Raw genomic sequence first — 21,985 nt, 5'->3', positions numbered from 1 at the left:
CTAGAAATTGTTTACCGTGAATCCCACGCGCGACTGGAAGTGTTGAACGGACGATCCAGCGAGTGAGATGCAGTTTCGGAGACTTCAGCACTTTCAGGCAGGAGCGGATGAAAAAGCCGCGGGGATCTACACAGTACGAGTCTTGAGTCCTGCAGTAAGAACAGGAAAACAGGATAAGCCAAGCAAACAACCAACACCAAGAAAGCTCGAAAGGTACCTATGGATGGAGGGATGGACTCGGGAAGCAAATCAAAAGCAACGCCAGCTGGCTGATGAGCAGAGACGCAGAGTGATGAAAAGGATCGAAGCCTCTCTGAATTTTAATGGGCTACAGGGGAGAGTAGCCGCCACGGATTAACGCGTGCTGGACGCCACTCCATCCTCCTCCCGCCCTGGCATTCGCTGTGCATGGAGCCGGATGCGCTGCTCCCCGCATCGTTGCATCGCTGCATTGTGTGAGTCGAGTCCGACGAGGTCAATCCTGCGCCATGTGGCAAGTGCAGCAATGAAGCACCCGGCAGGACCTGTGGTACAAATTACAACTACAGGTATGGGCTTTGCTGGGAATGGGGATATTAAGTCCTAGGTACCTAGGTAGTTACTTGGGTATTGATTTGATAACGACACCACTGAGGAGATCCCTCCGCCGACTACCGTGCCGGGCTGACGTGAGGACTCTCAGGGACTGTCCTTGCCGAAAGGGCCGCATCTCGATAATTATCTGTGTGACCCGCTGAGGTCACTGATGTGCTCGGGTATCCCGATGGTGGTCAGCCGATATCTTGCTTCTGGCTCCAGGATTCGGCACTGTGCCATCCCGGTGCAAGCAGCCTTGGAGTCCTTCAGGGGCAGTTCGGCATGCAGGTGGTCGGCCATAGAAGCCGGAACCTAGTTAGCTCTCCCCAGCAAATGCACTCAGATGCATCAACTCCTCGACCACAGCTGGGACACCTCGAGTTGATTGGTTTCGGCCAAAGCGCGTTTGCTCTGAAAGACATGGCTAGGGGGTCTCATCCTTTTTACACCGTGCCTAGACGGTCTAGACTGTGCCTGAGGCAAGTTGTCGCTCCAAGCGCCCAGGGCGGGCGCCTCTTGATGGTCAACCGTGTTAAGCGCCGTGATCAGCATCTTCGTTGGCTGAAGGCAAGGAAGGCAAAGGATGGGCTCGTTTGATGTTAAAGTGGGACTCTCGGCTACCCGAGCCCGGCTTCGAGCCCGGATCCACCATTCTTCGCTGCCAAGGGAGACCCCACTTCTTTTTTTCAAACCCCTGTCTGAAATTTTCGGTTCTCGAAAACAACAACAGCGTCAAGCTCTCACTGGCATTTGAGAGGCTGCCGGAAAATTGCATCTGCAAGGTGACTAAATTGTCAAATTAGTCATGCCGTCCGTGTCTGTGAAAGTTCGGCGCAAGGAGGCGGTGGTGAAACAAGTCGAGGAGATCGACGGGGATTCGGATTCGGGCGCAAGTTCAGCATCAGTACCAGCATCACCAGCATCAGAGGAAGCATCAGACGCATCAGAGGATGAAAACGATAGCAACGATGCCAGCGATGCCAATGATGAGAGCGCTGCCGAGGATTCAGACTCCCTAGACAGTGCTAGCCCCAGGAAACGACGCCGCACCTCTCCTCCGGCTAGCGACGATGAGAAACCCACCATTATCAAGTCGGCCTTTAATGTGCCCTCCCGCATAAAGCGGAAACCTCAAGTCGAAACCAATCTTGGAGTCACACCTCAGCTAAGAGAACCCGAGCCAGCGTCCCGGGTCACCGCCCCCTTGGATGCCAATACCACTTTTGAGTCGCTTGGTCTCCGGCCATGGCTAGTGCAGTCGCTGGCTAACATGGCCATCAAGCGACCAACCGCCATTCAGCGAGAGAGCATCCCGATGCTTCTCAAGGGAAGGGACTGCATCGGTGGGAGCAGGACAGGTTCAGGTAAGACGGTGGCTTTCTCTGTTCCCATTTTCCAAAAATGGGCCGAGAACCCGTCTGCCATCTTCGCCGTCATCCTGACGCCAACTCGGTGAGTACACATCCTCTCTACCAACGTCGCGTATCGGGACTATGCCAACTAACAAACCCCTCACTCCCTAGTGAGCTTGCCCTTCAGATCTACGAGCAAGTCAAAGCCATCTCGTCGCCACACTCTCTCAAAGCAATCTTGGTCACGGGCGGGTCCGACATGCGGTCGCAGGCCATCGCCCTGGCCCAGCGGCCGCACGTCGTCATCGCCACCCCCGGCCGCCTAGCCGACCACATCCGCACCTCGGGCGAAGACACTGTCTGCGGGCTGCGGCGCGTGCGCTTCGTGGTGCTCGACGAAGCCGACCGGCTGCTCGCCGCCAACGGGCCGGGCAGCATGCTCCCGGACGTCGAAGAATGCCTCGGCGCGCTCCCCCCACCCGCCGAGCGCCAAACCCTCCTCTTCACCGCCACCATCACCCCTGAAGTCATGGCCCTCAAGAACATGCCACGACAGCCCGGCCGCGAACCCGTCTTCGTCTGCGAAGTCGACACGGACGCGCTCGCCATCCCCCCCACCCTCAAACAGATGCACCTCCAAATCCCCGTCACCCACCGCGAGCACTACCTGCACATGTTCCTGCTCACCCCCGCCAACGCCGAAAAATCCGCCATCATCTTCTGCAACCGCACCTCCACCGCCGACTTCCTACACCACCTCCTCCGCCTACTCGACCACCGCGTCACAGCCCTCCACTCACGACTCCCACAGCGGCAGCGCATCGACAACCTAGGCCGGTTCCGGGCGTCGGCGGCGCGCATCCTAGTGGCGACCGACGTGGCGGCGCGCGGGCTGGACATCCCCGAGGTGAAGCTGGTGATCAACTACGACATCCCGCGGGACCCCGACGACTACATCCACCGGGTGGGCCGTACGGCGCGTGCGGGGCGGAAGGGGGATGCGGTGACCTTCGTGGGGCAGCGGGATGTGGAGCTGGTTCTGGCGATTGAGCAGCGCGTGGGCAGGCAGATGGAGGCGTGGGAGGAGGAGGGGGTGAATTTGGAGACGCGGGTGGTGAGGGATGCGTTGAAGTTGGTGGGGGAGAAGAAGCGCGAGGCGTTGTTGGAGGTGGAGGAGCATAGGGAGGTGGGCGGGAAGAGGAAGAGGGGGAAGCAGAAGTTGAGGTTGGAGTAGTCGGGCGGACTCTGATGGATGAGCTCTTGTAAAGCCTGTCTGCTAATAGAGATACCACCACCCGATGCCTCGGTAGCTAGCAGGGCTTTTGTAAGCCGTGCCAACCACGGTGTTTAATCAATACAACTTCAACACCCTCACCGCATTCCCCCCCATCACCAACGCCGCCTCCTCACTCCCCTCTCCCAACGCCTTATTCACCGCCTCCACATTCAACCTCACACTCTCCCACTCCCCCTCCTCCGCCTCACCCGCCTTCTCCCCCACGGGCGGAAAAAACGGATGATCCGTCCCAAACATCAACCGATCCGCCCCCCCAGCCGCCTCCACCGCCGCCTTCAACCCAACCTCACTATAAATCACCGCATCCAAATAAACCTGCTCCCTCAACACCTCCCACACCGACCTCCTCCCCTCCCACCCCCCAGCCTTCCCCACCAACGCCGCATCATGCACCACACAACTCTCAATCCTGCCCGCCAAAAACGGCAACGTGCCCCCCGCATGCGCCAGCACCATCCGCAACCCCCTCACCTCATCAAACACCCCCGCCAGAAACATCCTTGCCACCGCAATCGTCGTCTCCATCGGGAACCCCAGCGCCAGCGGCAGCACGTGGCCGTAGGCGCCGGTGCCGAAGACGGAATGGGGCAGGCCGTAGTGCGGGTGTAGGAAGATGGGCAGGGAGGAGGCGGCGAGGGCGTGGAAGATGGGGAGGAGGGATGGGTCGTCGAGTCCCTGGTGGGTGGCGAGCCCGCCGGTGCCGAGGATGATGCCCCGGCAGTGGGGGAGCGTGGTGAGGTGGGTGATGGAGGCGAGAATGGTGGGTGGTGGGGCGGTGAGCGGGAGGGTGCCGAAGAAGAAGAGTTTGGGGGGTTGGGGGGTGGTGGTGTTGGTGGTGGCGGCGGTGTTGGTGCTGCTGCACATGGTTTCGAAGGAGGTGTTGATCTGCTCGGCGGTGGCGCCGGCGGTGTCCGCCGGGAGGAAGTCTAGCCAGGGGTTGGCGAGGGAGAGCACTGAGGTGGTGATGTTGTGGTGGGACATGAAGGAGAGTTTGGCTGGGAGGGAAGTGAAGTGCTTGGTGAGGGGCCGGCCGGGGAGCGGGGCGGACGGGTCGGCGAGGGCGCGCTCGAGCGAGGGGATCTCGGATTCGAGGAGGATGAGGCGCGGGTCGGGGGAGGAGGGAAAGGTGCGGACGAGGGGAATGGTGTCCCGCGATGAGAGGATGGAGATGTACTCCGGGGGGTACATGTGGGTGTGGATGTCGACGACGGGGGCCAGTGCCATTTTGACGGTGGTTTGGTGTTAATTACCTATTCACTTGTTGTTCTTGTTGAGCTTAAGTTGTGTACAGAAGAGAAAATGGGTGCAGTAGGAGGCGGCTGGTAAGTATGCCTCAAAAATAGGAAAGCAACTGCCCACATCCGCTGCCACAACCAACCTGCACCTGCCCGATGAGATGAACCGGGATCCATCAACAACCTCACGCCGATGCCAAGCCGGCACTCACCCCGCACTCCGCCTCCCGCAGCGTCGACCTGCTCTCAACCCCACTTGGTGAGCTGTGAAGTCGATCATTGCAAGGGTGTTATCGGTCTAAGAGCAGGGGTTGCGGCCTAACGATAACATGATAGCTGCCAGAGGACCTGCCTGTGCAGCTCAAGTCCGTGTTCATCACAGAAAGTTGCACCGCACTATCTAAACTAGCGAGTGATGTTGGAGCTAGAATAGTACAGCATGACCCCCTCTCACTTTTATGTGTAAATACCAGTCCAAATCGAGGTGTGCTCCCTTGGAACTCCAGCTCTTTTCTCAGCCGCTTTTCTAATACTCACTCATCGAACACACTTCTCTCGTCGCTTTGGGTGCTAAGTGACTGATCACTTCAACATGGAGAAAGCAGCGGTGCAGGAAGGCGGGCTGCTCATTCCGGTGAGTACCCAAGCAACTTCACTTCAACACACCAACACCTACCCACCTGACACCACACCCAGCTCATCGACTTCTCCAAATTCCTCAATGGCTCCCCCACCCAAAGGGTTGAAACGGCCAAAGCCATCCTAACCGGCTTCCAAACCGCCGGATTCATCTACCTCTCCAACCTCCCCATCCCCTCCTCCACCATAACCGACGCCTTCCACCGCTCCGCCCAATTCTTCCGCCTCCCCGCTACCACCAAGGAGTCCCTCGCCTGGTCCAGCCCCGAAGCCAACCGCGGCTACTCCTCCCCCGGCCGCGAGAAAGTCACCAACCTCACCACCACGGCCGACGTCTCCGCCCTGCGCACCTCCATCCCCGACATCAAAGAATCCCTCGAGATCGGCCGGGACGACGAGCCGGGCCACCCCAACCACTGGCCCTCCGAAGACGGCGAACTCACCGGCTTCAAACAAGCCATGACCTCCTTCTTCGGCGACCTCGCCAACCTACACCAGTCCGTGATGCGCGCCATCGCCGTGGGCATGGACCTGCCCTCCGAAACCCACTTCGACCGCTTCGTCGACGACCGCGACAACACGCTGCGCCTGCTGCACTACCCGGCCGTGCGCCGCGACGTGTTCGCGATAAACCCGGGCCAGGTGCGCGCGGGCTCGCACACGGATTACGGTTCGATCACCCTGCTGTTTCAGGATCAGCGCGGGGGTCTGCAGGTGCAGAGCCCGAGCGGTGCGTTTGTGGATGCCACGCCGATTGAGGGGACTTGCGTGGTGAATGCGGGGGATTTGTTGGCGAGGTGGAGTAATGATACGATTCGGAGTACGGTGCATCGGGTGGTGGAGCCGCCGAGGAGGGAGGGCGGTGAGGAGGAGGTGGGGGAGACGTACCCGGCGAGGTATAGCATTGCGTGAGTGACTCCTGGAGAAAAAGGAGATGCGCTGGCTGACTGATTTAGGTACTTCTGTAACCCCAACTTCAAGGACTTTATAGAGGCTATCCCGGGTACGTATGCTACCGAGGCGGATAAGAAGTATGAAGGTATCAACAGCGGGGAGTACCTGGTCCAGAGGCTGAAGGCGACTTACGCATGAGTATAGAAGGTGGAGGGAAAGTGTAGTTTAATTTTCTTTTTCTCATCTTACGATTGAATGAACTTTACCCATACAGCTACTAGGAGTTTGGCAAATACATGCCGTTGATCAGGATTCTCACTGTGCTGGCTCGAATGTTGGGAAATGGTCATAGCGGAAGGGCACTCGCGCGTACAGACTATATGTATTAGATCTCGTGGCGTTGTTTCCAATAAGGGTCACCGCCCACTCGACAGTTGGCCAAGGAACACTGGCGGCGGTCCTCCTCTGGGCAGGGAGTACAGCACAGCTCCGATGGGAGGTCATGAGTTCGATCTCTACCCAGAACAGATTCCTAAAGGGGGGGGCTCTGTAGCTTGCCATCTCCGACGGGAGGTGGTCGGTGAGCTTTTGGGAGTTTTGGCCCAGTATAGTATGCAGAAGTTACTAGGCATTATAGTGCCGACATACCTTCTGCTAGACCTTTAGAACCCCCCCTCATCACCTAGTCTCCCGGATAGCAGGTACGCCTTTAACTGCCGAAGATAAGACATGAACACTTGGAGAATCGCCTTCAAGCCAGTCAACTACTCATCCTCCTAACCCTCGAGAGTCTAGAGAGAAAATGTAGAAGAGAGCAAGTACTCTAGATGAACTCTACATGGCCTTTAGGAAGATCAGGACCTTGGGAAATGGATTGCTAAAATAGGAATCAGTTGCTTGTTCTACATGTCGGCCACGTGGCTACTTGGCTTTTCTGGAGGACTGAGTATTGCGGTATCCAGAACCCTCGAGCTCCACAGACGTACCTAGCACGCGAAATCCTCGTTTTGTCCGCGTCTCTAAGATAGCTTGCCTAGACGCTGTCTTGTTGGGTTTCTGCCTGCTACCTGAACGGACACTCCCCTACGCCTGTCACAAATCCACCTCGACATCATGCCCGTCCTCCTCTTCGACGCCTAACCGAGTTTCGGACCGTCCTTCACACTCGATAAAATACCAGAGTAGGCACCTATGTGGGAAATGAAAGTCTTGCTGCTATCGGTTACCACCTTGGTTTTATTTAGTTAGTAGCCAATAGTAATAATAGTGGTATTCTACAGTGAAGGCTACTATCCTGTGGATGGGTATCGAAATTAAAAAGTATGCGAGGAATAGTGTGATAAATAGAGAGAAAAGAGGGAGGAGGATGCGAAAAGAAGTGGCCGAATTTGGCAAGGTGGCAAAGCTGTCAGATGATTGTGACGGTGTTGCGGGTCGTTGGCAACCCAGCTTTCTACTTAAAGCTTGGCAGCCTCAACTTCCTCCCACCTCAACAACACAACTACACACCTACACACCACAACCACCAATCTCACGAAATGTCAGACCAAGACCTCATAACCTACGCGCGCGATGCCGCCAACTGCGGGGATGATCTATTCGCTCTCCTAGCCACCGATGCAACCGCCTCCGAATCCGACATCCGGCGGGCCTTCCGGCGCAAGGCGCTGACCACGCACCCGGACAAGGCCGGCGACGCCTACGACCCAGCCCTGTACGAGCGACTCGAGCGCGCTCGCGATGTGCTCGTCAGCCCCGAGGCCCGCAAGGCCTACGACAATGGCATGCGTGCCATCCTCCAAAAGAAGCTGCAGCGCGAGCAAATGTCCGACAAGAGGCGCCGGCTGGTGGAGGACCTCGAGCGCCGCGAGGCGGAGGCAAAACGCGTCAAGACAGGGGAGACCCAGCCCCAACCGCATGATGCGGAGCGCCGTGCGATGGCGGCGAGGGGGAGGGCCAAGATGGAGGAGATGAGGCGGCTGAAGGAGGAGGCGGAGGTGCGCGAGCGGTTGGCGAAAGAGAAGGAGGCTGCTGCTGCTGCGGCGACAACGACTGTGGACGGGCCAGATATGGGCAAGGCAGCACCAGGCAGCCGCCCCACACCCCCGATGACGCTGGACGACTACGACGAGCGAATCGCGGATCTTGAGAAGCGGTTGAAGGAATCGCAACAGCGCAAGGCCGAAAAGCAGCAGCGCAAGGAGGAACGGAAGGCAGAGAGGAAGAGGAAAATGGGAAGGAAATCCGGGTCGCCGCCGGCGCCCTGGCCTACGAGGAGAAAGATCCCAGAAAACCCTCCACCCTCTACCGCGGCAGAACCACAAGCTGACGAAGACAAGCTTTCCAAGCCCGCGGAAGCCGCACCTCCCGCACCCCAGTCTGGTGCTGGTGCTCCGCCGAAACCGAGTAATCGCTTTGCGCCGATGCTGGCCAGGTTACGCGCTGCCCAAGCAAAGAAAGACGAAGAGAAGAGGCGGAAAGCCGAGCAGTCATAGAGAGCAACGAACGACATCGTGACGCAGGGCCCACCAAGGTTCAACCCAATAGCGTAGGATAGAATCGATACCTATATAGGTAGACGAGGTTGATAATTACCATCAATAACAGCGTTTGAAAGCTAATATCTAGCGGCCTTACGAGCCTGTAATTATTTTTCTTCTTATGTCTATCGCCGGGAAAGCGGCATCCGGCCAAAAAGACAGGTCAGATTTTGACCGTAAGAGGGAATAAACAGGAACTCCAGCTCTATGGCCGATAATTCTACCTTCGTACACTCCATGTCTAGTATACAGCCATGTACAAACATATACAACACCCTCCCCACCCAAGGTCTAATGCCCCTCTTTACTCGCCAACGCAGTTCTCAGCCAGTCCGGCACAAACGCCTTAATCCTGACCTTCTTCCCCTCGCCGCCCTCCTCCCCATTACCCCCCAGCCCAACCACAAACTCATCCCCCTCCACAAACCCCGTCCCGCCCGTCTCCCCCGGCAGGACCACATCCGTCATGATCTCCAACCGACACAGCGCCAACCCCAGATTCCCCACCCCGCTCAACCACTTCCCCGCGCTCCGCCCCTTCTTCCCCACCCGCCCGATACTCGCCTCCTTAGGCACCATCTCCGCCGTCACCCCCTCCACACCCACATCCGCCCGGAACCCCACCCCCTCCGGCACCACCCCCTCAGTTCCAACATCAGGATAAAGCACGCACGGCAGCACGCGCTTGCGCACCACGCCGCGGTGCTCCGTGCGGATGGTCAGCTCCTGGCCCACATAGCAGCCTTTGCGGAAGTCGACGGCCCCCGTCGCGTCCAGGTTGCTCTCGTGCGGCAGGGCTGTGTTGTGGAGGAGTTCGGTCTGGCCCTCGGCGATGCCGTGCTGGTAGCGCCGGAGGCGGTAGGCCGTTTCGGGGAGGGTGGGGAGTGGTAACGTGGGGGTGGGGAGGGAGAAGGTGAGGAGGCGGTGGCCGAGATTGGGGGCGCGGTTGTCGGGGGTGGTGATTATTGTTGTACTGGAGTTGGAGGAGGAGGATGGTTGGGGGGTGGTGAGGGAGGAGGGGTTGGCGTCGTCCCAGGCGTGCCAGACGCGGCCTTCCCCCTCGTCCAGCAGGCGCACGTCGAACTTGGCGCGCAGCTTGTAGCGCTTGATGTGCTTCTGCAGGCGGTCGGCCTCGGCGGCGTCAACCTCGACCAGCCAGCTGTGGCCGGCCGGGTGGGCGGTGTCGCGCACGTCGCGGTAGATGAAGACGTCGTGCAGGATGCGGCCCTGGGCGGTCAGGAAGGCGGCGTAGAAGCCCGCGTCGGAGCGCAGGTGCTCGCTGGTGGGGTTGGGGCCGGCATAGCCCGGGGTGAGGTTGGCGGTGATGACGCCTTGGAGGTACTTGGCGGCGTCCGGGCCGGAGACGGAGATGAGTTTCCGGGAGGACAATTCGGATATGCCGGCGGGGTAGAGGCCGGGCGGAGCGGCATTGCGCGGGGCAGACCCGGACAAGCCACGGCGTTGTTGTGCAGGAGGGGTCCGAGTGAGACATCCCCGGCAGGTGAACACACCGGACACACCACCAGGGCCCCTTAACCTTACGGTGGAGGTCACAACCCTCCGTGCTGGTTGCATTGTGGTGGTCGTGGTAGCAAAACGGGGTGATGCGGTTAGGGTTAGGTTTGTCTACAATGAGGAATCATCTGAGCTCCTCATCTGAGTCGTGCAGGAACCCGTGAAACTTGCAGTGACGTCGATCCGATCTGTGCGGTCGGGAAATCGTAATTTACACCGATCGGCAGCGGGACTTTGCAAACGCCGAGGTGGTCAATGCGTAGGTAATTCAATTCTCTGCCCTGTGGGTGGGTCCGGGGTGAGAGGATTGAGTTTCCCAGGTCCCTGCCCACCACGCGGCAATGGAGACTCGGAGATATGCTCATGTACGCAAAACGCCGGACGCGTCGTCGGCTCTACCGTTCGGTTTCTTTCATGCGGCCGACTCCTTGGGTGTACACGGGGCTAAGGTATCCCCGCCGAAGACGACATCCCGCTCATCGGTTCCATCAATTCCAGGTTTTAAACATGCATCCATCTCGAGCGCCGGGAGCGACCGGAAGCAGCCACATGTCCCACGCCGGAACCGCAGGACATAGGTCGCCATGTCAGTTGACTCATCACGCCGAGTTGTTTCTTGTTTGGTCAATTTCGCTTCACGATGTGGATGGGAACCATCCTTGTCGCTTGATCTGTGAACGGCAAGTTCGCTTCACCAATAATCACTTTTCCGATGGCGCCTGTGATATCCCGCAAGGCGGAAAAGGCGTTTGACTTGGTCACCGGACCGCCGTAGGTCGCATTAACCTACCTACCTTATCGATGCGTCGCAACAACACAGTAGTCTTCCAGATTCAGACAAGGTAGGTATGAGAAACGAACACATGCCATCTAGGGATTGGAGCCGCGATTGATTTACGCCAACACCCACCACAACAATTTGACACCTTCCGCGATGGATCGGCTCTTACACAGTACACGGCGAGACGGCCCCACAGCAAATGGTAGTGAATGGAAATGATATCCTCACCAGGCAACCCAATCCCTTCCCGACCCTCCAACGAATCCGTCCTTTCCCGCAGGTGCGATATGCAAAGCATTTCCTCGTGAACCCTGCTTCTCTTAGGGCGGCTTATCAGAAACTCGGGCGCCTGTCGCACGGCATCCGGGAGACGGGCCCGGGGAGGCGGGGCACTGCGGAGAGTCGCCGATCCCGCCAGAGTGGCGTTGTTGTCGGTCACGAAATACGGGGGAGCTCTCACACCCGGCTTCTTCGCCAACAGCGTTTCAGAGCACGATGCTAATCGTGGCTTCTAGTTCTCTGCCGCACTGAGCAGCTAACAGGCCGACCACCATTTGAACCTGTTTTTCATGCTCTTGGTGTTTCCAACTCTGCCCCCAAGGGCACGGCTGTATGATATTATTAAAGCCCCAATACTGCTTTATGTGCCGCTCGCGGTCAACTGATGGCCTCGCTGTTTCACGTGAGGACCCGTTGCCGAGGCCTTGTGATGCACACCTGGAGCCCCTCTAGTTAATGGAGAGCCTCAGTTTCCCCCACCATCCATCGCCGGATGTCGAGTGTGCCCACCAGTTGCCCCTCCTTTCCGGGACGTTGCCGGTCAACCCCCACACATGCCGAGAAACGGAGGAGAGAAAATCTGTCAACCTATGAGCATTATCGGTGTCGCTTCCGGAGGGCGGAGAGGCCCGAAGTCCTACATCGTGCAGAGAGGCTGTTGGCGAAAACCCTCACCGGTTGGGCGGCGATTGAGGACCTGCGAGAGTGTTGCCTCCATGCATGGTGCTCCACGGCGGTGACGAGAAAGGTCCACGTTGACCGCCAAGTCATAAATCGCTGCATAGTACTCAGCGTGATACTTTACAGTAGCACAGCCTCAGGTGCCCTTTACCGAACTGATCGCTACGAAAGGAAAGGGTGTCGCCGCGATGGGTCCCAAGCCTGGGCGGGCGAGTTTCGAAACGTTGCTTCTCGGTAGCACCAATGCCAAATGCTCAGCATGATCCGCAGCACATCCCCCAGAAACTGAAATCATATGGGTGGCGGATCGCCATCGTCGATTACGTTGGATTCACCACTGCCCCAGAACGGCCAGCAATCGTCGTTCGTTACCTCGAACCTGAGCGAACGAGGTTATCCTAAACGCCGTTTCCAAATGTGTGAAATTTCCGGGGTCGGGGATCGTTCAGGCTTTCTTTTTTGGGTGCTCCGTCTCCACCGCAGGGGACATCTCAGCCACCCTCACCTTAGGCGGCGGCATCCGCTCTTGCATCAGAATTACCCCAGATTGGCAGGGCTTTCGAGATGAGAGGGCACGCCTGAGTCAGCCCGAGAAATTAGGCATCGCAGTCTGGCCCTGCAATCTTCATGCAATCAAACCAGAAACGCGGGCGCGCAGTCATCGTGTCAATCGCAGAGCGCGCAAGCGGTGAGCGGAGATGGTCGGTGTAAGGATCCAGCAAAGCAGAGCGATGCGTTGGTATTGTTGTGGTACCTGTCTGTACGAGTGGTAAACTAACAGTTGCCGGGGTCGTCTCGTCTCGTCTCGTCCCTGCGGCGCGATGCAATGCCAAAACCCAACTGCATCCAGAATCAACAAGCGACGGCCAAGTACGATGAGACCCGTCCGTTTGTAGTAACATCTGAGCTCCTGAAACCGTCAATCCAAATCAGTTCAAACAAAGCCCTCGTACTCGACCTTGAATTCGGCCGTCCGGGACCGTCTCGGCCTTGGCCACCGCCCCGAACGCCGCGGGCCGCGAAACCCCCAAAAACCTACCTTATTCGTAACTCACCAAAAAAATGCCCCCAACACCAACAAAGAAACAAGGATCGTGAAGCGCGGGAAATGAGTGATGATGAATCAGTTACGCACGCCCACCAACACCCTCAGCTGCTTAGGTAGGTCACGCCGCCCGCAACAGCAAAACAAAACCCAACTGCCGCCAATACCACACAGTACACGTAACCTCGCATCCCATCCCAACCCGACGGGCGGGACCAGGACTCGTAGCGCAGCGTGTGCAGTGTTGTCAGCCCTGTAAATCTCCCACAAACAGTGACAACATCACCCAAACCCCCAGGATAATCCACGTAACCGCCCCCAAGGCCCCGCTACGCAACGCGGCCAGGCCTCAAAAACAATTAACTAAGCGAGTGCGAAAAGAAGAAAAGCAAAAAAAAAAAAAAGCAAACCCCGCGCCCGCATCAAAAACCCGAAACGCGCGGAAGCCGGTGGGATTCGAGGACGGGATTGGGATCACACACACAGCACAGCACAGACAACCTAGCCCGAGGCTCACAGGTTCTGCTTGGTCACCAGGCCAGCGGAGACAAGCCAAAGAAAGCCAAGCGGGAATTCCTCCGCTGCCCCGTCTCCGTATCCCCGTATCTGTCCGTAACAGGCGAAAAAAAGAGAGAAAAAGAGCTCGTTCCGTTCGGTCAGGTACGAAAAGGCGGACCTATCAGGGAAAGTTCCCCGTTGCCGAGACTGTCTTGGGGGGAGGTGACCTACCTTATGTACTTGTTGGTCACGCCCCCCGGGGGTGGGCAGAGATGAGATTGGGGAGGGTGGTCCACTTTATTTTTTTGTGAATCATACCGCCGCCTCGGGACCGATCTCCACGCTCGAGTCCTAGCTGTGAGAGATCGAGCTGGAAATGGTTGGGGTGGGGATGGGGGGAAATGGAACGAAAATCATGAAGGTGATTGTCAATTGCGGATGCAGGTCACTGGGAATGGTGCAGGCGAAGAAAGACGAGTAGTTTGATCATGTTGATTTTATTTTTATTTTTTGGCTGCCGCCCTTGTCGGCGGTCGGCCTGCGCTAAGCTAAAGCTTCCCACTCAACCTTGGCCAGATAATGCCAGGGAGCGGGAGCTTGATAGAGAAGTGTGTGTGTGAATCCATCCACCTGTGGTAGGAAATATGTGTATCCTCCAATCGTCCTCCTGCCTTCATGTCCGAAACCCAGGACTTCGTACCACCCCCATTATGTATTGAGTGGTGTAGTAGGTAGTAAAGATGCAATGACGCTGCTGCTCCCAATCCAAACAAAGTAAAAACAAGACTTTTTTTCGCTCCCAGTATCTGGTATCATATCGAGAACGCCGGCCCATGCAGAAGGAAGAGCAAACACAAGACAAGAGACAAGACCGTTTTAGTACACCGACACGGCCGAGATAAGTCTCGCCGGGCTTCGCGGTGGGAGGTAATACCCCTCTTCGTAGAAGGCGGTCTTGTCTCCTTGGTCTATTGTTGTCGCTTGTGTGCTGCTCCCCTTCCGCGTCTCCTCGAATGCGGGGATCAGGGTCGTAGGTGGTGATGGCGGCATCGACTCGTCTTCTGTCGAGGCGTCCGAGTCGTCGTCGAGCTCGGGCGGTGATGAGGGCGAGACGGAGTGTGATGGGCTCCGCTGCAGGGCGAGCTGGGTGAAGTCCTCCTCGTCGTCCATGTCGTAGTCCTCATCCTCCTCCTCTAGGTCGACGCCGAATGGGTAGGCCGCCTTGTGCGGCAGCATGGTGTGCGAGGGTATCCTCCGGAGGGCGACGGCGTCGGCCATCTCGATGTCCTCGTCGTCGTCAAACTCGGAATCGGAGTCGGAGTCGGACTCGGCGTCCTCGGCTTGCCAGTCGTGCTCGGGCTCCTCCACGATGGTATCCGCCCACTGGATGTGCCTCTCCTCGGTGGTGGTGCTGGGCGAGGCGCCGCGGACGGACTGGTTGAACCACGACTCTTGCTCCCTCTCGGCGTCGGCGAGCTCCAGCATCAGCGAGTCGAGCATGTTGGCGTGCCCGACAAGCAGGCGGAGGTTGTGGTCGGGGCGGGCAGCTTCCGAAGACAGCTTTGCCCGGGCCTTGTGGGCGAGGAAGTAGGTTTGTGCGATCGACATCTTCTTGTTGGCTCGGGGTCGGAATGGGGACGCGGGAGTTGCAAAGGAGACCGACGAGGAATGTAGTGACCTCGAGGGTTGTGTGTTTCTTGGTGTTTGAATGGGAAGAGGAGAAGACATTTTGGCGGGTCTTGTAGGCTTCCAAATATTTGGTGTGCTTTGGCGTTATCGTTGTGAGTCAAGGCACGAAAGCCGATTGCGGGATAGCCGAGTTAGGCAGGCTTCAAGGGTGTGAATTCAGGCCGGGGTGGGGTGGGCCAAGAAAGTGGTAGCCAGGGCAAGGACCATAGGACTTGAGCAGTGAATTCCGGGATGGAAGTCAAGAGACAAACTTCTCAAAGCAATAAAGTAATTATCACTTAGTAGTCGTAAAAAAGACAAGATGAAGTGCTGACCTGGTCGATGACTGAGAGGGACATGTGCCCGAGGAAGGGGCGGCCCCCCGAGTCCTTTTGTAATCTTGACCGTCAGTTGGTGTTCGGCTCTTCCAAGACACCGCAGGTCACCAGAACCTGGCTTGTTGTATCATCCGCAGCAGCTGACAAAAACCGAGAGTCCGATCTCCACCCCGGGCCCGCCCTTCGCCTGCGCATAATTACCTACCCTTGTAGGTTAGCGAGAGAAACGCGGCCTCGACCACGCCCTGCGCCGTCCCCTTCTGTAGCGAGTAACACTCCCATACACGGTACATCAGTACATACTGAGACGCGGCGGCGGTGAAGCACCGTTGGACGGTTTGGCGTTGCCCCGACCGCGCCTGATCCCCCCCCGCAGGGCCGCCTCGACGAGCCTGTCAGGCCCCAACACAAACACAATACGTATCACCATTTTTGGTGCGCTGTCCATCGCTCCATCTCGCCCCATGGCTCCATGGCTGGATCGCTGGCAGGAACGCACCCGTGGACAACGGGAGCACAGGCAAGCATGGATTTACCCCGTTTCGGGCTACGGCGCCAGTCCTCCTCGTAGGACGGACGGAGTTACTGCGTACGCTCCAGCCTAACCCCGCCTACGCCCTGATAAACGCGGCCCTCAGACTGATTGATGATGAACCCACCTTGTCCCGCGTTCACTCATCGCCGTGCTGGATTTGTCGGCGCCAAGGCCCTCCAAGCTCCGGCGATTGTTAATCAGCAACGCCGAGCACCCCGCATTCGCAACGACAGTTGCAGGACTTTCGGCATCTTCTCGCTTCTGTCTGGATTTTACCACTTTAGGGTTTACCTAAGCACTCGTCTCATTATTAACCAAGGTGCCTTTGCGCTCATAATAAGCTTGAATGATGCGCTCGTTTCCCTGCACGCGATCCTCACCATCCCGGCACGATGGTAACTGTTTCGTACCTTGATTTCTAATTGCCCAAACGGAAGGAAGTCTCTTCAATCTTTCTGCGGTAAGAGTAATTTCACCTTCGACAATGCACGTCTCATACGTCCCAATTCCACCACAGTCTCAACGGCGAGTACGTACTGGTAAGTACGTCAACGCCGATACATCAGTCAATCAGAGCCACGGCATCAAGGCAGGCAATGCATCTCGTTTACACGCCACATATACGCGATAGCATTACGGGTTCATCATCTCCGCCAGCACTCGGGACGTAAGTCTCGGCGTCAACAATTCAGATACCCCATCCCGCGACACCATATGCATGGAACGTCGCGAGAAGCACCGCACCGCCCCCTTGCGTATAGTGTATAGAGTCATCAAATGCAACGGGCTCCCGGCGGTGTGGGCTCTCAGCAATTGCCATGCGAACGACGAATGAGGAGTTGAGTTCGGCTACGACCGTAACACCGAGTTCGAGGATGGCTCGATGGCTCATTGCACCGCCCCGAGTCATCTGTGGGGAGGAGGAAATTGCGGGCTTGGGGGGGTTCGGTACGGGCCCGATCTGATTCGTCCTCGCCCCGTAGGGCTGATTACCTGATGTGCACCGTCCTGGTGGGAGGACGAGAAACCACATGGCGACCGAATGGGGATGCCGCTCATCTCGTCGAGTCCTGGGGACAGTGCGTGCCCTCACGGCACAGCCCAGCCACGAGCATTTCGTCGGTATCGCACATCGTTTGGGCGCCGTGTTGCTCTGACTGCAGGAGTCCTATCTTCTGTTCGAGGGTTCCATGTCACGTAGCATCTCGATATGCGGCTTCTCTTTTTTTCCTCGAGAAACGACGATACCGAAACCTCCTGCGAGATCGGGAATCTGGGTCGAAATCTTCCCGGCAAGGGGATTACGCAGCAGCACCCAACACAGCCAGCCCATCACGACGATTGCGAGATAACCTCAACGTTTTGGGACGCAAAGGGCTAATGGATGACGAATGGCCCTCGCATGGCGGCCAATCACGTAAGTCTCCGTGGCTGCTCGGTTGTGATTTGAAGGCTGCCTGGATTTCAGGGTGCCCACCCCCAGTTCCAGATCGGAATGGCCCCTGCGTTCACAGCGTCTCGGGGTGACTGCCCGCTCCGGCTCCGGTGCTCCGTCGGCGCTCAGAGGCTCAGTCATCTGTAATCTGATCCGCGGCCTTCTTTGATCTCTCGCGTCCGAAATACGATGCGCGTTGCCCCGTGATGTCATGCGGGCTGCAGCCACTTTAAGGGAAACCCCAAGTGTGCATTTGCCTTGCAAAAGAGTTGCGACAAGTTAACTGTTAACTGTTGCCCAAACAGGGACAATCTGCGTCGCCTCGTTGACGTTTCACAGAATACGGGGCAAAGCGAGCGACAGTGTACTTGCGTGCAAATTACATGCGTATCGCGCGTGTCACTGGTACTTCCAAATCGGAGATATTCCGGAAACTTCCCTCGGCCTCCGTCAACTTGATGGAAACTTTCTCTTAAATCATGCACTTGCAGCAAATTTCCTTGGTCGTTGCCCGGAACGCCGGAACTCAACATTGAGTCTTTCGGGCAAAGCAACTACAATAAAGCCCGCAACGGAGCAACTCGGAACAGCTACGCTAGTGGTGTATAGATCCCCCCCACACTCCATTTACCCGCATCCCGATTTGGAGTTTGTGTAAGTCATCCAGGATCACGATGCTTGAAGTGTTGCAGGTATTTCCGAATATGCTCCGGCCCGGCTGTTTCTCGTTCGGACCGGTGTTTTCCACGCAAGGCCCTGGTGACCGGGTTCGCTTGTAAACGGAGGTGGGATTGAATGACAGGTGAAGAAGATGGCACATTATCCTGGATGGGATTTGCACCTTGGCCTTCTTGTTCGAAGACGGGTAGTTTCATGACATAGTAGCAGTATGGAAACGCAGAGCCTTGTAGGTCGCGGCTCCTTGCATTGTAACGGATGGAATGCATGTGTCAAGGCAGACCTACATACTAAGGACTACCTTAGACCTTCAAGGCATCCCTATAACCTACCTAGGTAAATAGGGCACTTGGACCTTTAAAGCATCCCTGCAATCTAGGTAAATAGGGGACTACGAATGCCCTAAGAATCCAAGTTTGAACACTGTCCTAAGCCGAGTCACCGAGTTCTGAGGCTCACTGTTTATAACGGTCTGTCTTCATTCTGATAGGGAAATAGGAGATGACATAGCCATGGCAGTTCGAAAGACCGCTACCTACTAAGTACCTAACCAGGAATAAGTTATGATGACTACTAGTGCCAGCAGGCGTATCACCTACAGACTTGACATTGTATCGACAGTCGGTTCAGGCAAAAAGGCTTGCAATTTATGTTTCTAGCATTGACGTTGCCCATATATAATCCATGATTGCCACGTCGAGTTACTGACATGTTTGGTTTGTGGCCTTGAACACTTGAACCGGTAGGTAGTCTTTAAATGACTAAAAGTCGAACTTTGTATTGACTTTGTAACGGACGTACGACTTTGTGATATAGGTACCACAGTAAAGGAGAAACAACGTTTATGGTTTTCCGACGTCGACACTTGTGGTCTAAGCCGGAGGTCACAGGCCAGCTTTCTTCACTTAGTCCCCAAGCATCAAAAAATAATATACTATGAGTTGGTATAGATACTATCGACTGAGCAGCGGAACCCTAATGTTATGTAAATCATCTAAGAGTAACAAGAAACTCCAACAATGCCCCCCTAACACCATCACCTTCCATGATGTTTTGTCTACATCAACCGAGAAAGCGATCCAGACGCAACTATGCGACCCATGATGCTGGCCACTCGACCGGTAGGCGTTCCGTAAAAGTAAACCCATATATGACATGATAAACACCTCGTAGATGGTTGTTGTCGGAGCGCAACTCAACGCCCTCTCCACCACTCACCCAGCCCCTCACTCACCCACTCGCCCAATTCCCATCCAGCACCAACTCAACTCAACCGAGCCAAACCACGGAAACCTATCCATAATCCAACCCCCCTAACGCAGACCATACCAAAACCGCTCCCAATCCCCCGGCAGCAACCCCGCCGCCGGCGACTGCCCATGCAGATAATGCCTGGTAACCCACAGCGCCAGCCCGCCCAGCACGCCAATACTGCCCAGCACCTCCAGCGCAATCAGCCCCCGACGCCGCAACTCGTCCGCCACCTCCAACAAACCAAGCGGGTCCTGCCTGTGACGACTCTGGATCTGGTCCTGACCCTCATCCAGACCACCCCGGTATCGTTTCTCACCCTCACCCCGCTCCAGCGCATACTCCAGCGCCCCCTCCCTCCTCCTCCGCCTCCCCGCCCCATCCACATCCACACCCCAACCCGCCACCTCCCTGCGCCTCCGCCCGCGCTCCGCAACAACAACCGGCATCCCCCCACCCCCACCCCCACCCCCAACATCCCCCACCACCTCCCTCGCCACCTCCTCCACCCGCTCCGCCAGCCACCCGGCCCGCTCCGCGCGCGCCAGCGCCGCATACTGCTCGCGCTCGCGCGCCAGGCTGCGCTGCAGGTCGGCGGCCCAGTTGGCGAGGCGCACCTCGGCGAGGCGTTCCTCGCGCTGGGTGTGGTCGGCCAGGCGGGCGAGCGCGTAGCTGGGCGAGGAGGTGGTGGTGGTGGCGTGGGGGGCGTTGGTGGTGTTGGGGGGGGTGCGGGGGTTGGGTGTTTGGGTGGTTCGGGTTTGCGGGGTGGGGCCGAAGGGGTTGATGGATGGGCGTTGGGGGTGGGAGAAGAGCGAGGGGGTGATGTTGGGGCCGTCGTGGGCGCGCCACTGGATGTATTTGCGCGCGACGGCGTGGCGCAGGCGGGCGACGCCGGCGGGGGTGAAGACGTCGGAAACCAGGGTGGAGAGCTCGGTGGGACTGAGGGGCTGGACGTAGTCCGGCGACATGAGCAGGCTGGCGTCCATGGTGTCGCGGTCGGGCCCGGCGGCGCTGGAGATGGCGTAGACGCCTTGGTTATCCGTGTCTGCCGATGCGGGGAGAGAGAAGGAGAAAAGGCGGATGTTGGCTTCTTTGAGCTGGCTGTGGATTTGGGCTTTGCTCGCGGCGACTTGGTCGGCAGACATCAGGTCTGCTTGAGCGAGAAGAATAATGACATTCGTGAGGGGGTAGAGCTGGCGGAGGTACCCAATGTCAACGGGACGGAGGCCTGGTTTTGTTAGTGCCGGGTTGATATGATGGGGGACCTATGCATACGGTTCGAAACCAGATAGAATACGGCGTCAACCTGGACGCCGCCCTCTCCTCCGAGTAGGTTGAGGAGATCACCATCGCTGAGAAGGTTGGAGTTGATCCGTTGTAAATGTGCCTCGATATACTGCGCCACGGGCGTGATGGTGTCCATAGACTGCGAGGGTCAGTCATTTTTGCACTAGACATACCAAACAAAAAGAAATGAAAACTCACCGACGACCCGCTCCCATATCCCGGGGTATCAACGAAGCAGATATTCCGATCCAGGACCGCATCACCCAGACTCTTCCTCCGCATCAGCACCCCCGAATCTTCCACCTCAGACCACCACTCCGGATACGGCTTTGTACTCGCATAAATCTCCGTAATCCTGCTCGTCCCCGTAATACTCCCCCTGCCCGCCTGTCTCCGGCCCCTCCGGCCACCGCCCGGCGACCCGCTGACCGCCGTGTGCACGGACCCGCCCATCGCGGACGAGCTCAACAGCGCCGACGGCGTGATGGGATCCACATGCACGATATGCTCGCAGGACTGCACAATGGCCTTGATCAGCGCCGTCTTCCCCACCCCGCTGTCGCCCGCGATCAGCACCTTCAGACGGCCCATGCGCTTGCCGTCGTCGGTGAAGGGCCGGCGGCTCGGCATCTTGATGCTGGGCATGACTAGCTGCGGGGCGCTGCCGCTGTCCATCATGGCCGACGACGCGCCGCTCGCGTCGCCTTCGCCTTCTCGTTCCGTGGGCTCCGCGGCCCGGTCCTCGCGCTCGTTCTCAGACTCGTCATCCTCGACCGCGACGTCACCGCCGCGCATGCTCGGCGGGAAGCTGGGTATGTCTTCGGAGAGACACAGCGAGTTGCGGCGTGAGGACATGCTGCTGAGAGCTGATGCCGGGCCGGACACACCGCCGAGCAGGACAGGGGTGAGTGGCTGGGAGAGGCTGGGGGTGTGGTCGGTTGACCGCGGAAAGGGCGAGATGGCACGCGACGACAACGCGTTGTGCTCTTCGTGTTGGAGCGCGTCGATAGGTCCCTTGGAGCTCGTGGGTCGGGCTTTGGATTGTCTGTTTCTTTCGAAGTCGTGGTGTGTCGGGACTCGCGGTTTGGAGTGCTCGGGGTGCTCGGGTTGGGGAATTGGTCGTTGCTCCTTTATACGGCGGTGGGGAGCTGCTGGTGGGAGATTGGACGATGAATCGATGACGGCTTCATCGCCAAAAGTATACGTCATCTGGGGTGCGGGCGGGAGTCTAAACGTCGAGAAACCGTCGGCGTCGGAAGTATACGGACGCTTGTGAGCGTCATCACCGGATAGCGGTCGCATCGTGGCGATATGTCCACATGGAACGAGGAAATAAAAGTATACGGTGTAGAAGTAAAATGACGAAGAGTAGAAATCGAAGGATGATAGAAAGAGATGCCCGTCGGGATGGGCTATTTTAGGTGATTAAAGAGGTAGTCGCACGATGTTAACTTATCATGA

The 21,985-nt window shown here is 57.6% G+C and overlaps 7 protein-coding genes across 7 annotated transcripts; 3 read left to right on the top strand and 4 right to left on the bottom strand.

Moving 5' to 3' along the window:
* The first annotated feature begins 1,277 nt into the window (after positions 1–1,277).
* Positions 1,278–3,221, top strand: F5144DRAFT_282401 (P-loop containing nucleoside triphosphate hydrolase protein). The gene is made up of 2 exons (XM_066783721.1): positions 1,278–2,028; positions 2,100–3,221. Exons 1-2 carry the CDS (start codon positions 1,382–1,384, stop codon positions 3,160–3,162), a joined length of 1,710 nt encoding a protein of 569 aa, XP_066641120.1. The 5' UTR covers positions 1,278–1,381; the 3' UTR covers positions 3,163–3,221.
* On the bottom strand, positions 3,222–4,916 carry F5144DRAFT_282470 (uncharacterized protein). Its single transcript, XM_066783723.1, has one exon. The coding sequence runs from the start codon at positions 4,447–4,449 to the stop codon at positions 3,280–3,282; it is 1,170 nt and encodes a 389-aa protein (XP_066641119.1). The 5' UTR covers positions 4,450–4,916; the 3' UTR covers positions 3,222–3,279.
* On the top strand, positions 4,752–6,250 carry F5144DRAFT_282412 (uncharacterized protein). Its single transcript, XM_066783722.1, has 3 exons — positions 4,752–5,094; positions 5,157–6,007; positions 6,056–6,250. The coding sequence occupies exons 1-3, from the start codon at positions 5,053–5,055 to the stop codon at positions 6,189–6,191; spliced, it is 1,029 nt and encodes a 342-aa protein (XP_066641118.1). The 5' UTR covers positions 4,752–5,052; the 3' UTR covers positions 6,192–6,250.
* Positions 6,251–7,449: 1,199 nt separating this feature from the next.
* On the top strand, positions 7,450–8,656 carry F5144DRAFT_282352 (uncharacterized protein). The gene has a single exon (XM_066783719.1). The coding sequence runs from the start codon at positions 7,532–7,534 to the stop codon at positions 8,486–8,488; it is 957 nt and encodes a 318-aa protein (XP_066641117.1). The 5' UTR covers positions 7,450–7,531; the 3' UTR covers positions 8,489–8,656.
* F5144DRAFT_282373 (putative transferase CAF17, mitochondrial) lies at positions 8,657–10,257 on the bottom strand. Its single transcript, XM_066783720.1, has one exon. It carries the CDS (start codon positions 10,106–10,108, stop codon positions 8,825–8,827), a length of 1,284 nt encoding a protein of 427 aa, XP_066641116.1. The 5' UTR covers positions 10,109–10,257; the 3' UTR covers positions 8,657–8,824.
* Positions 10,258–14,208: 3,951 nt separating this feature from the next.
* On the bottom strand, positions 14,209–15,060 carry F5144DRAFT_593895 (uncharacterized protein; the record flags this gene model as incomplete). Its single annotated transcript, XM_066790509.1, has 1 exon — positions 14,209–15,060. The coding sequence occupies one exon, from the start codon at positions 15,058–15,060 to the stop codon at positions 14,209–14,211; it is 852 nt and encodes a 283-aa protein (XP_066641115.1).
* A 4,239-nt stretch (positions 15,061–19,299) lies between these two features.
* Positions 19,300–21,826, bottom strand: F5144DRAFT_494827 (uncharacterized protein; the record flags this gene model as incomplete). The annotated part of the gene is made up of 3 exons (XM_066786058.1): positions 19,300–20,465; positions 20,513–20,663; positions 20,723–21,826. 3 exons carry the CDS (start codon positions 21,824–21,826, stop codon positions 19,300–19,302), a joined length of 2,421 nt encoding a protein of 806 aa, XP_066641114.1.
* Positions 21,827–21,985: the final 159 nt, after the last annotated feature.

The sequence above is a fragment of the Chaetomium tenue genome, assembly GCF_020726465.1.
Source record: "Chaetomium tenue strain MPI-SDFR-AT-0079 chromosome Unknown F5144scaffold_5, whole genome shotgun sequence".
Classification (NCBI taxonomy): domain Eukaryota; kingdom Fungi; phylum Ascomycota; class Sordariomycetes; order Sordariales; family Chaetomiaceae; genus Chaetomium; species Chaetomium tenue.
Note: the sequence above shows the minus strand (reverse complement) of the source record. Positions and strands in the feature narration are given on the sequence as shown.

Coding starts and splice junctions, on each gene's coding strand:
- F5144DRAFT_282352 (XM_066783719.1), top strand. CDS start 7,532: ATGTCAGACCAAGACCTCATAACCTACGCGCGCGATGCCGCCAACTGC.
- F5144DRAFT_282412 (XM_066783722.1), top strand. CDS start 5,053: ATGGAGAAAGCAGCGGTGCAGGAAGGCGGGCTGCTCATTCCG. Junction 5,095..5,156: donor AAGGCGGGCTGCTCATTCCG/GTGAGTACCCAA, acceptor CACCACACCCAG/CTCATCGACTTCTCCAAATT. Junction 6,008..6,055: donor CCGGCGAGGTATAGCATTGC/GTGAGTGACTCC, acceptor TGACTGATTTAG/GTACTTCTGTAACCCCAACT.
- F5144DRAFT_282373 (XM_066783720.1), bottom strand. CDS start 10,108: ATGCAACCAGCACGGAGGGTTGTGACCTCCACCGTAAGGTTAAGGGGC.
- F5144DRAFT_282470 (XM_066783723.1), bottom strand. CDS start 4,449: ATGGCACTGGCCCCCGTCGTCGACATCCACACCCACATGTACCCCCCG.
- F5144DRAFT_282401 (XM_066783721.1), top strand. CDS start 1,382: ATGCCGTCCGTGTCTGTGAAAGTTCGGCGCAAGGAGGCGGTGGTGAAA. Junction 2,029..2,099: donor GTCATCCTGACGCCAACTCG/GTGAGTACACAT, acceptor CTCACTCCCTAG/TGAGCTTGCCCTTCAGATCT.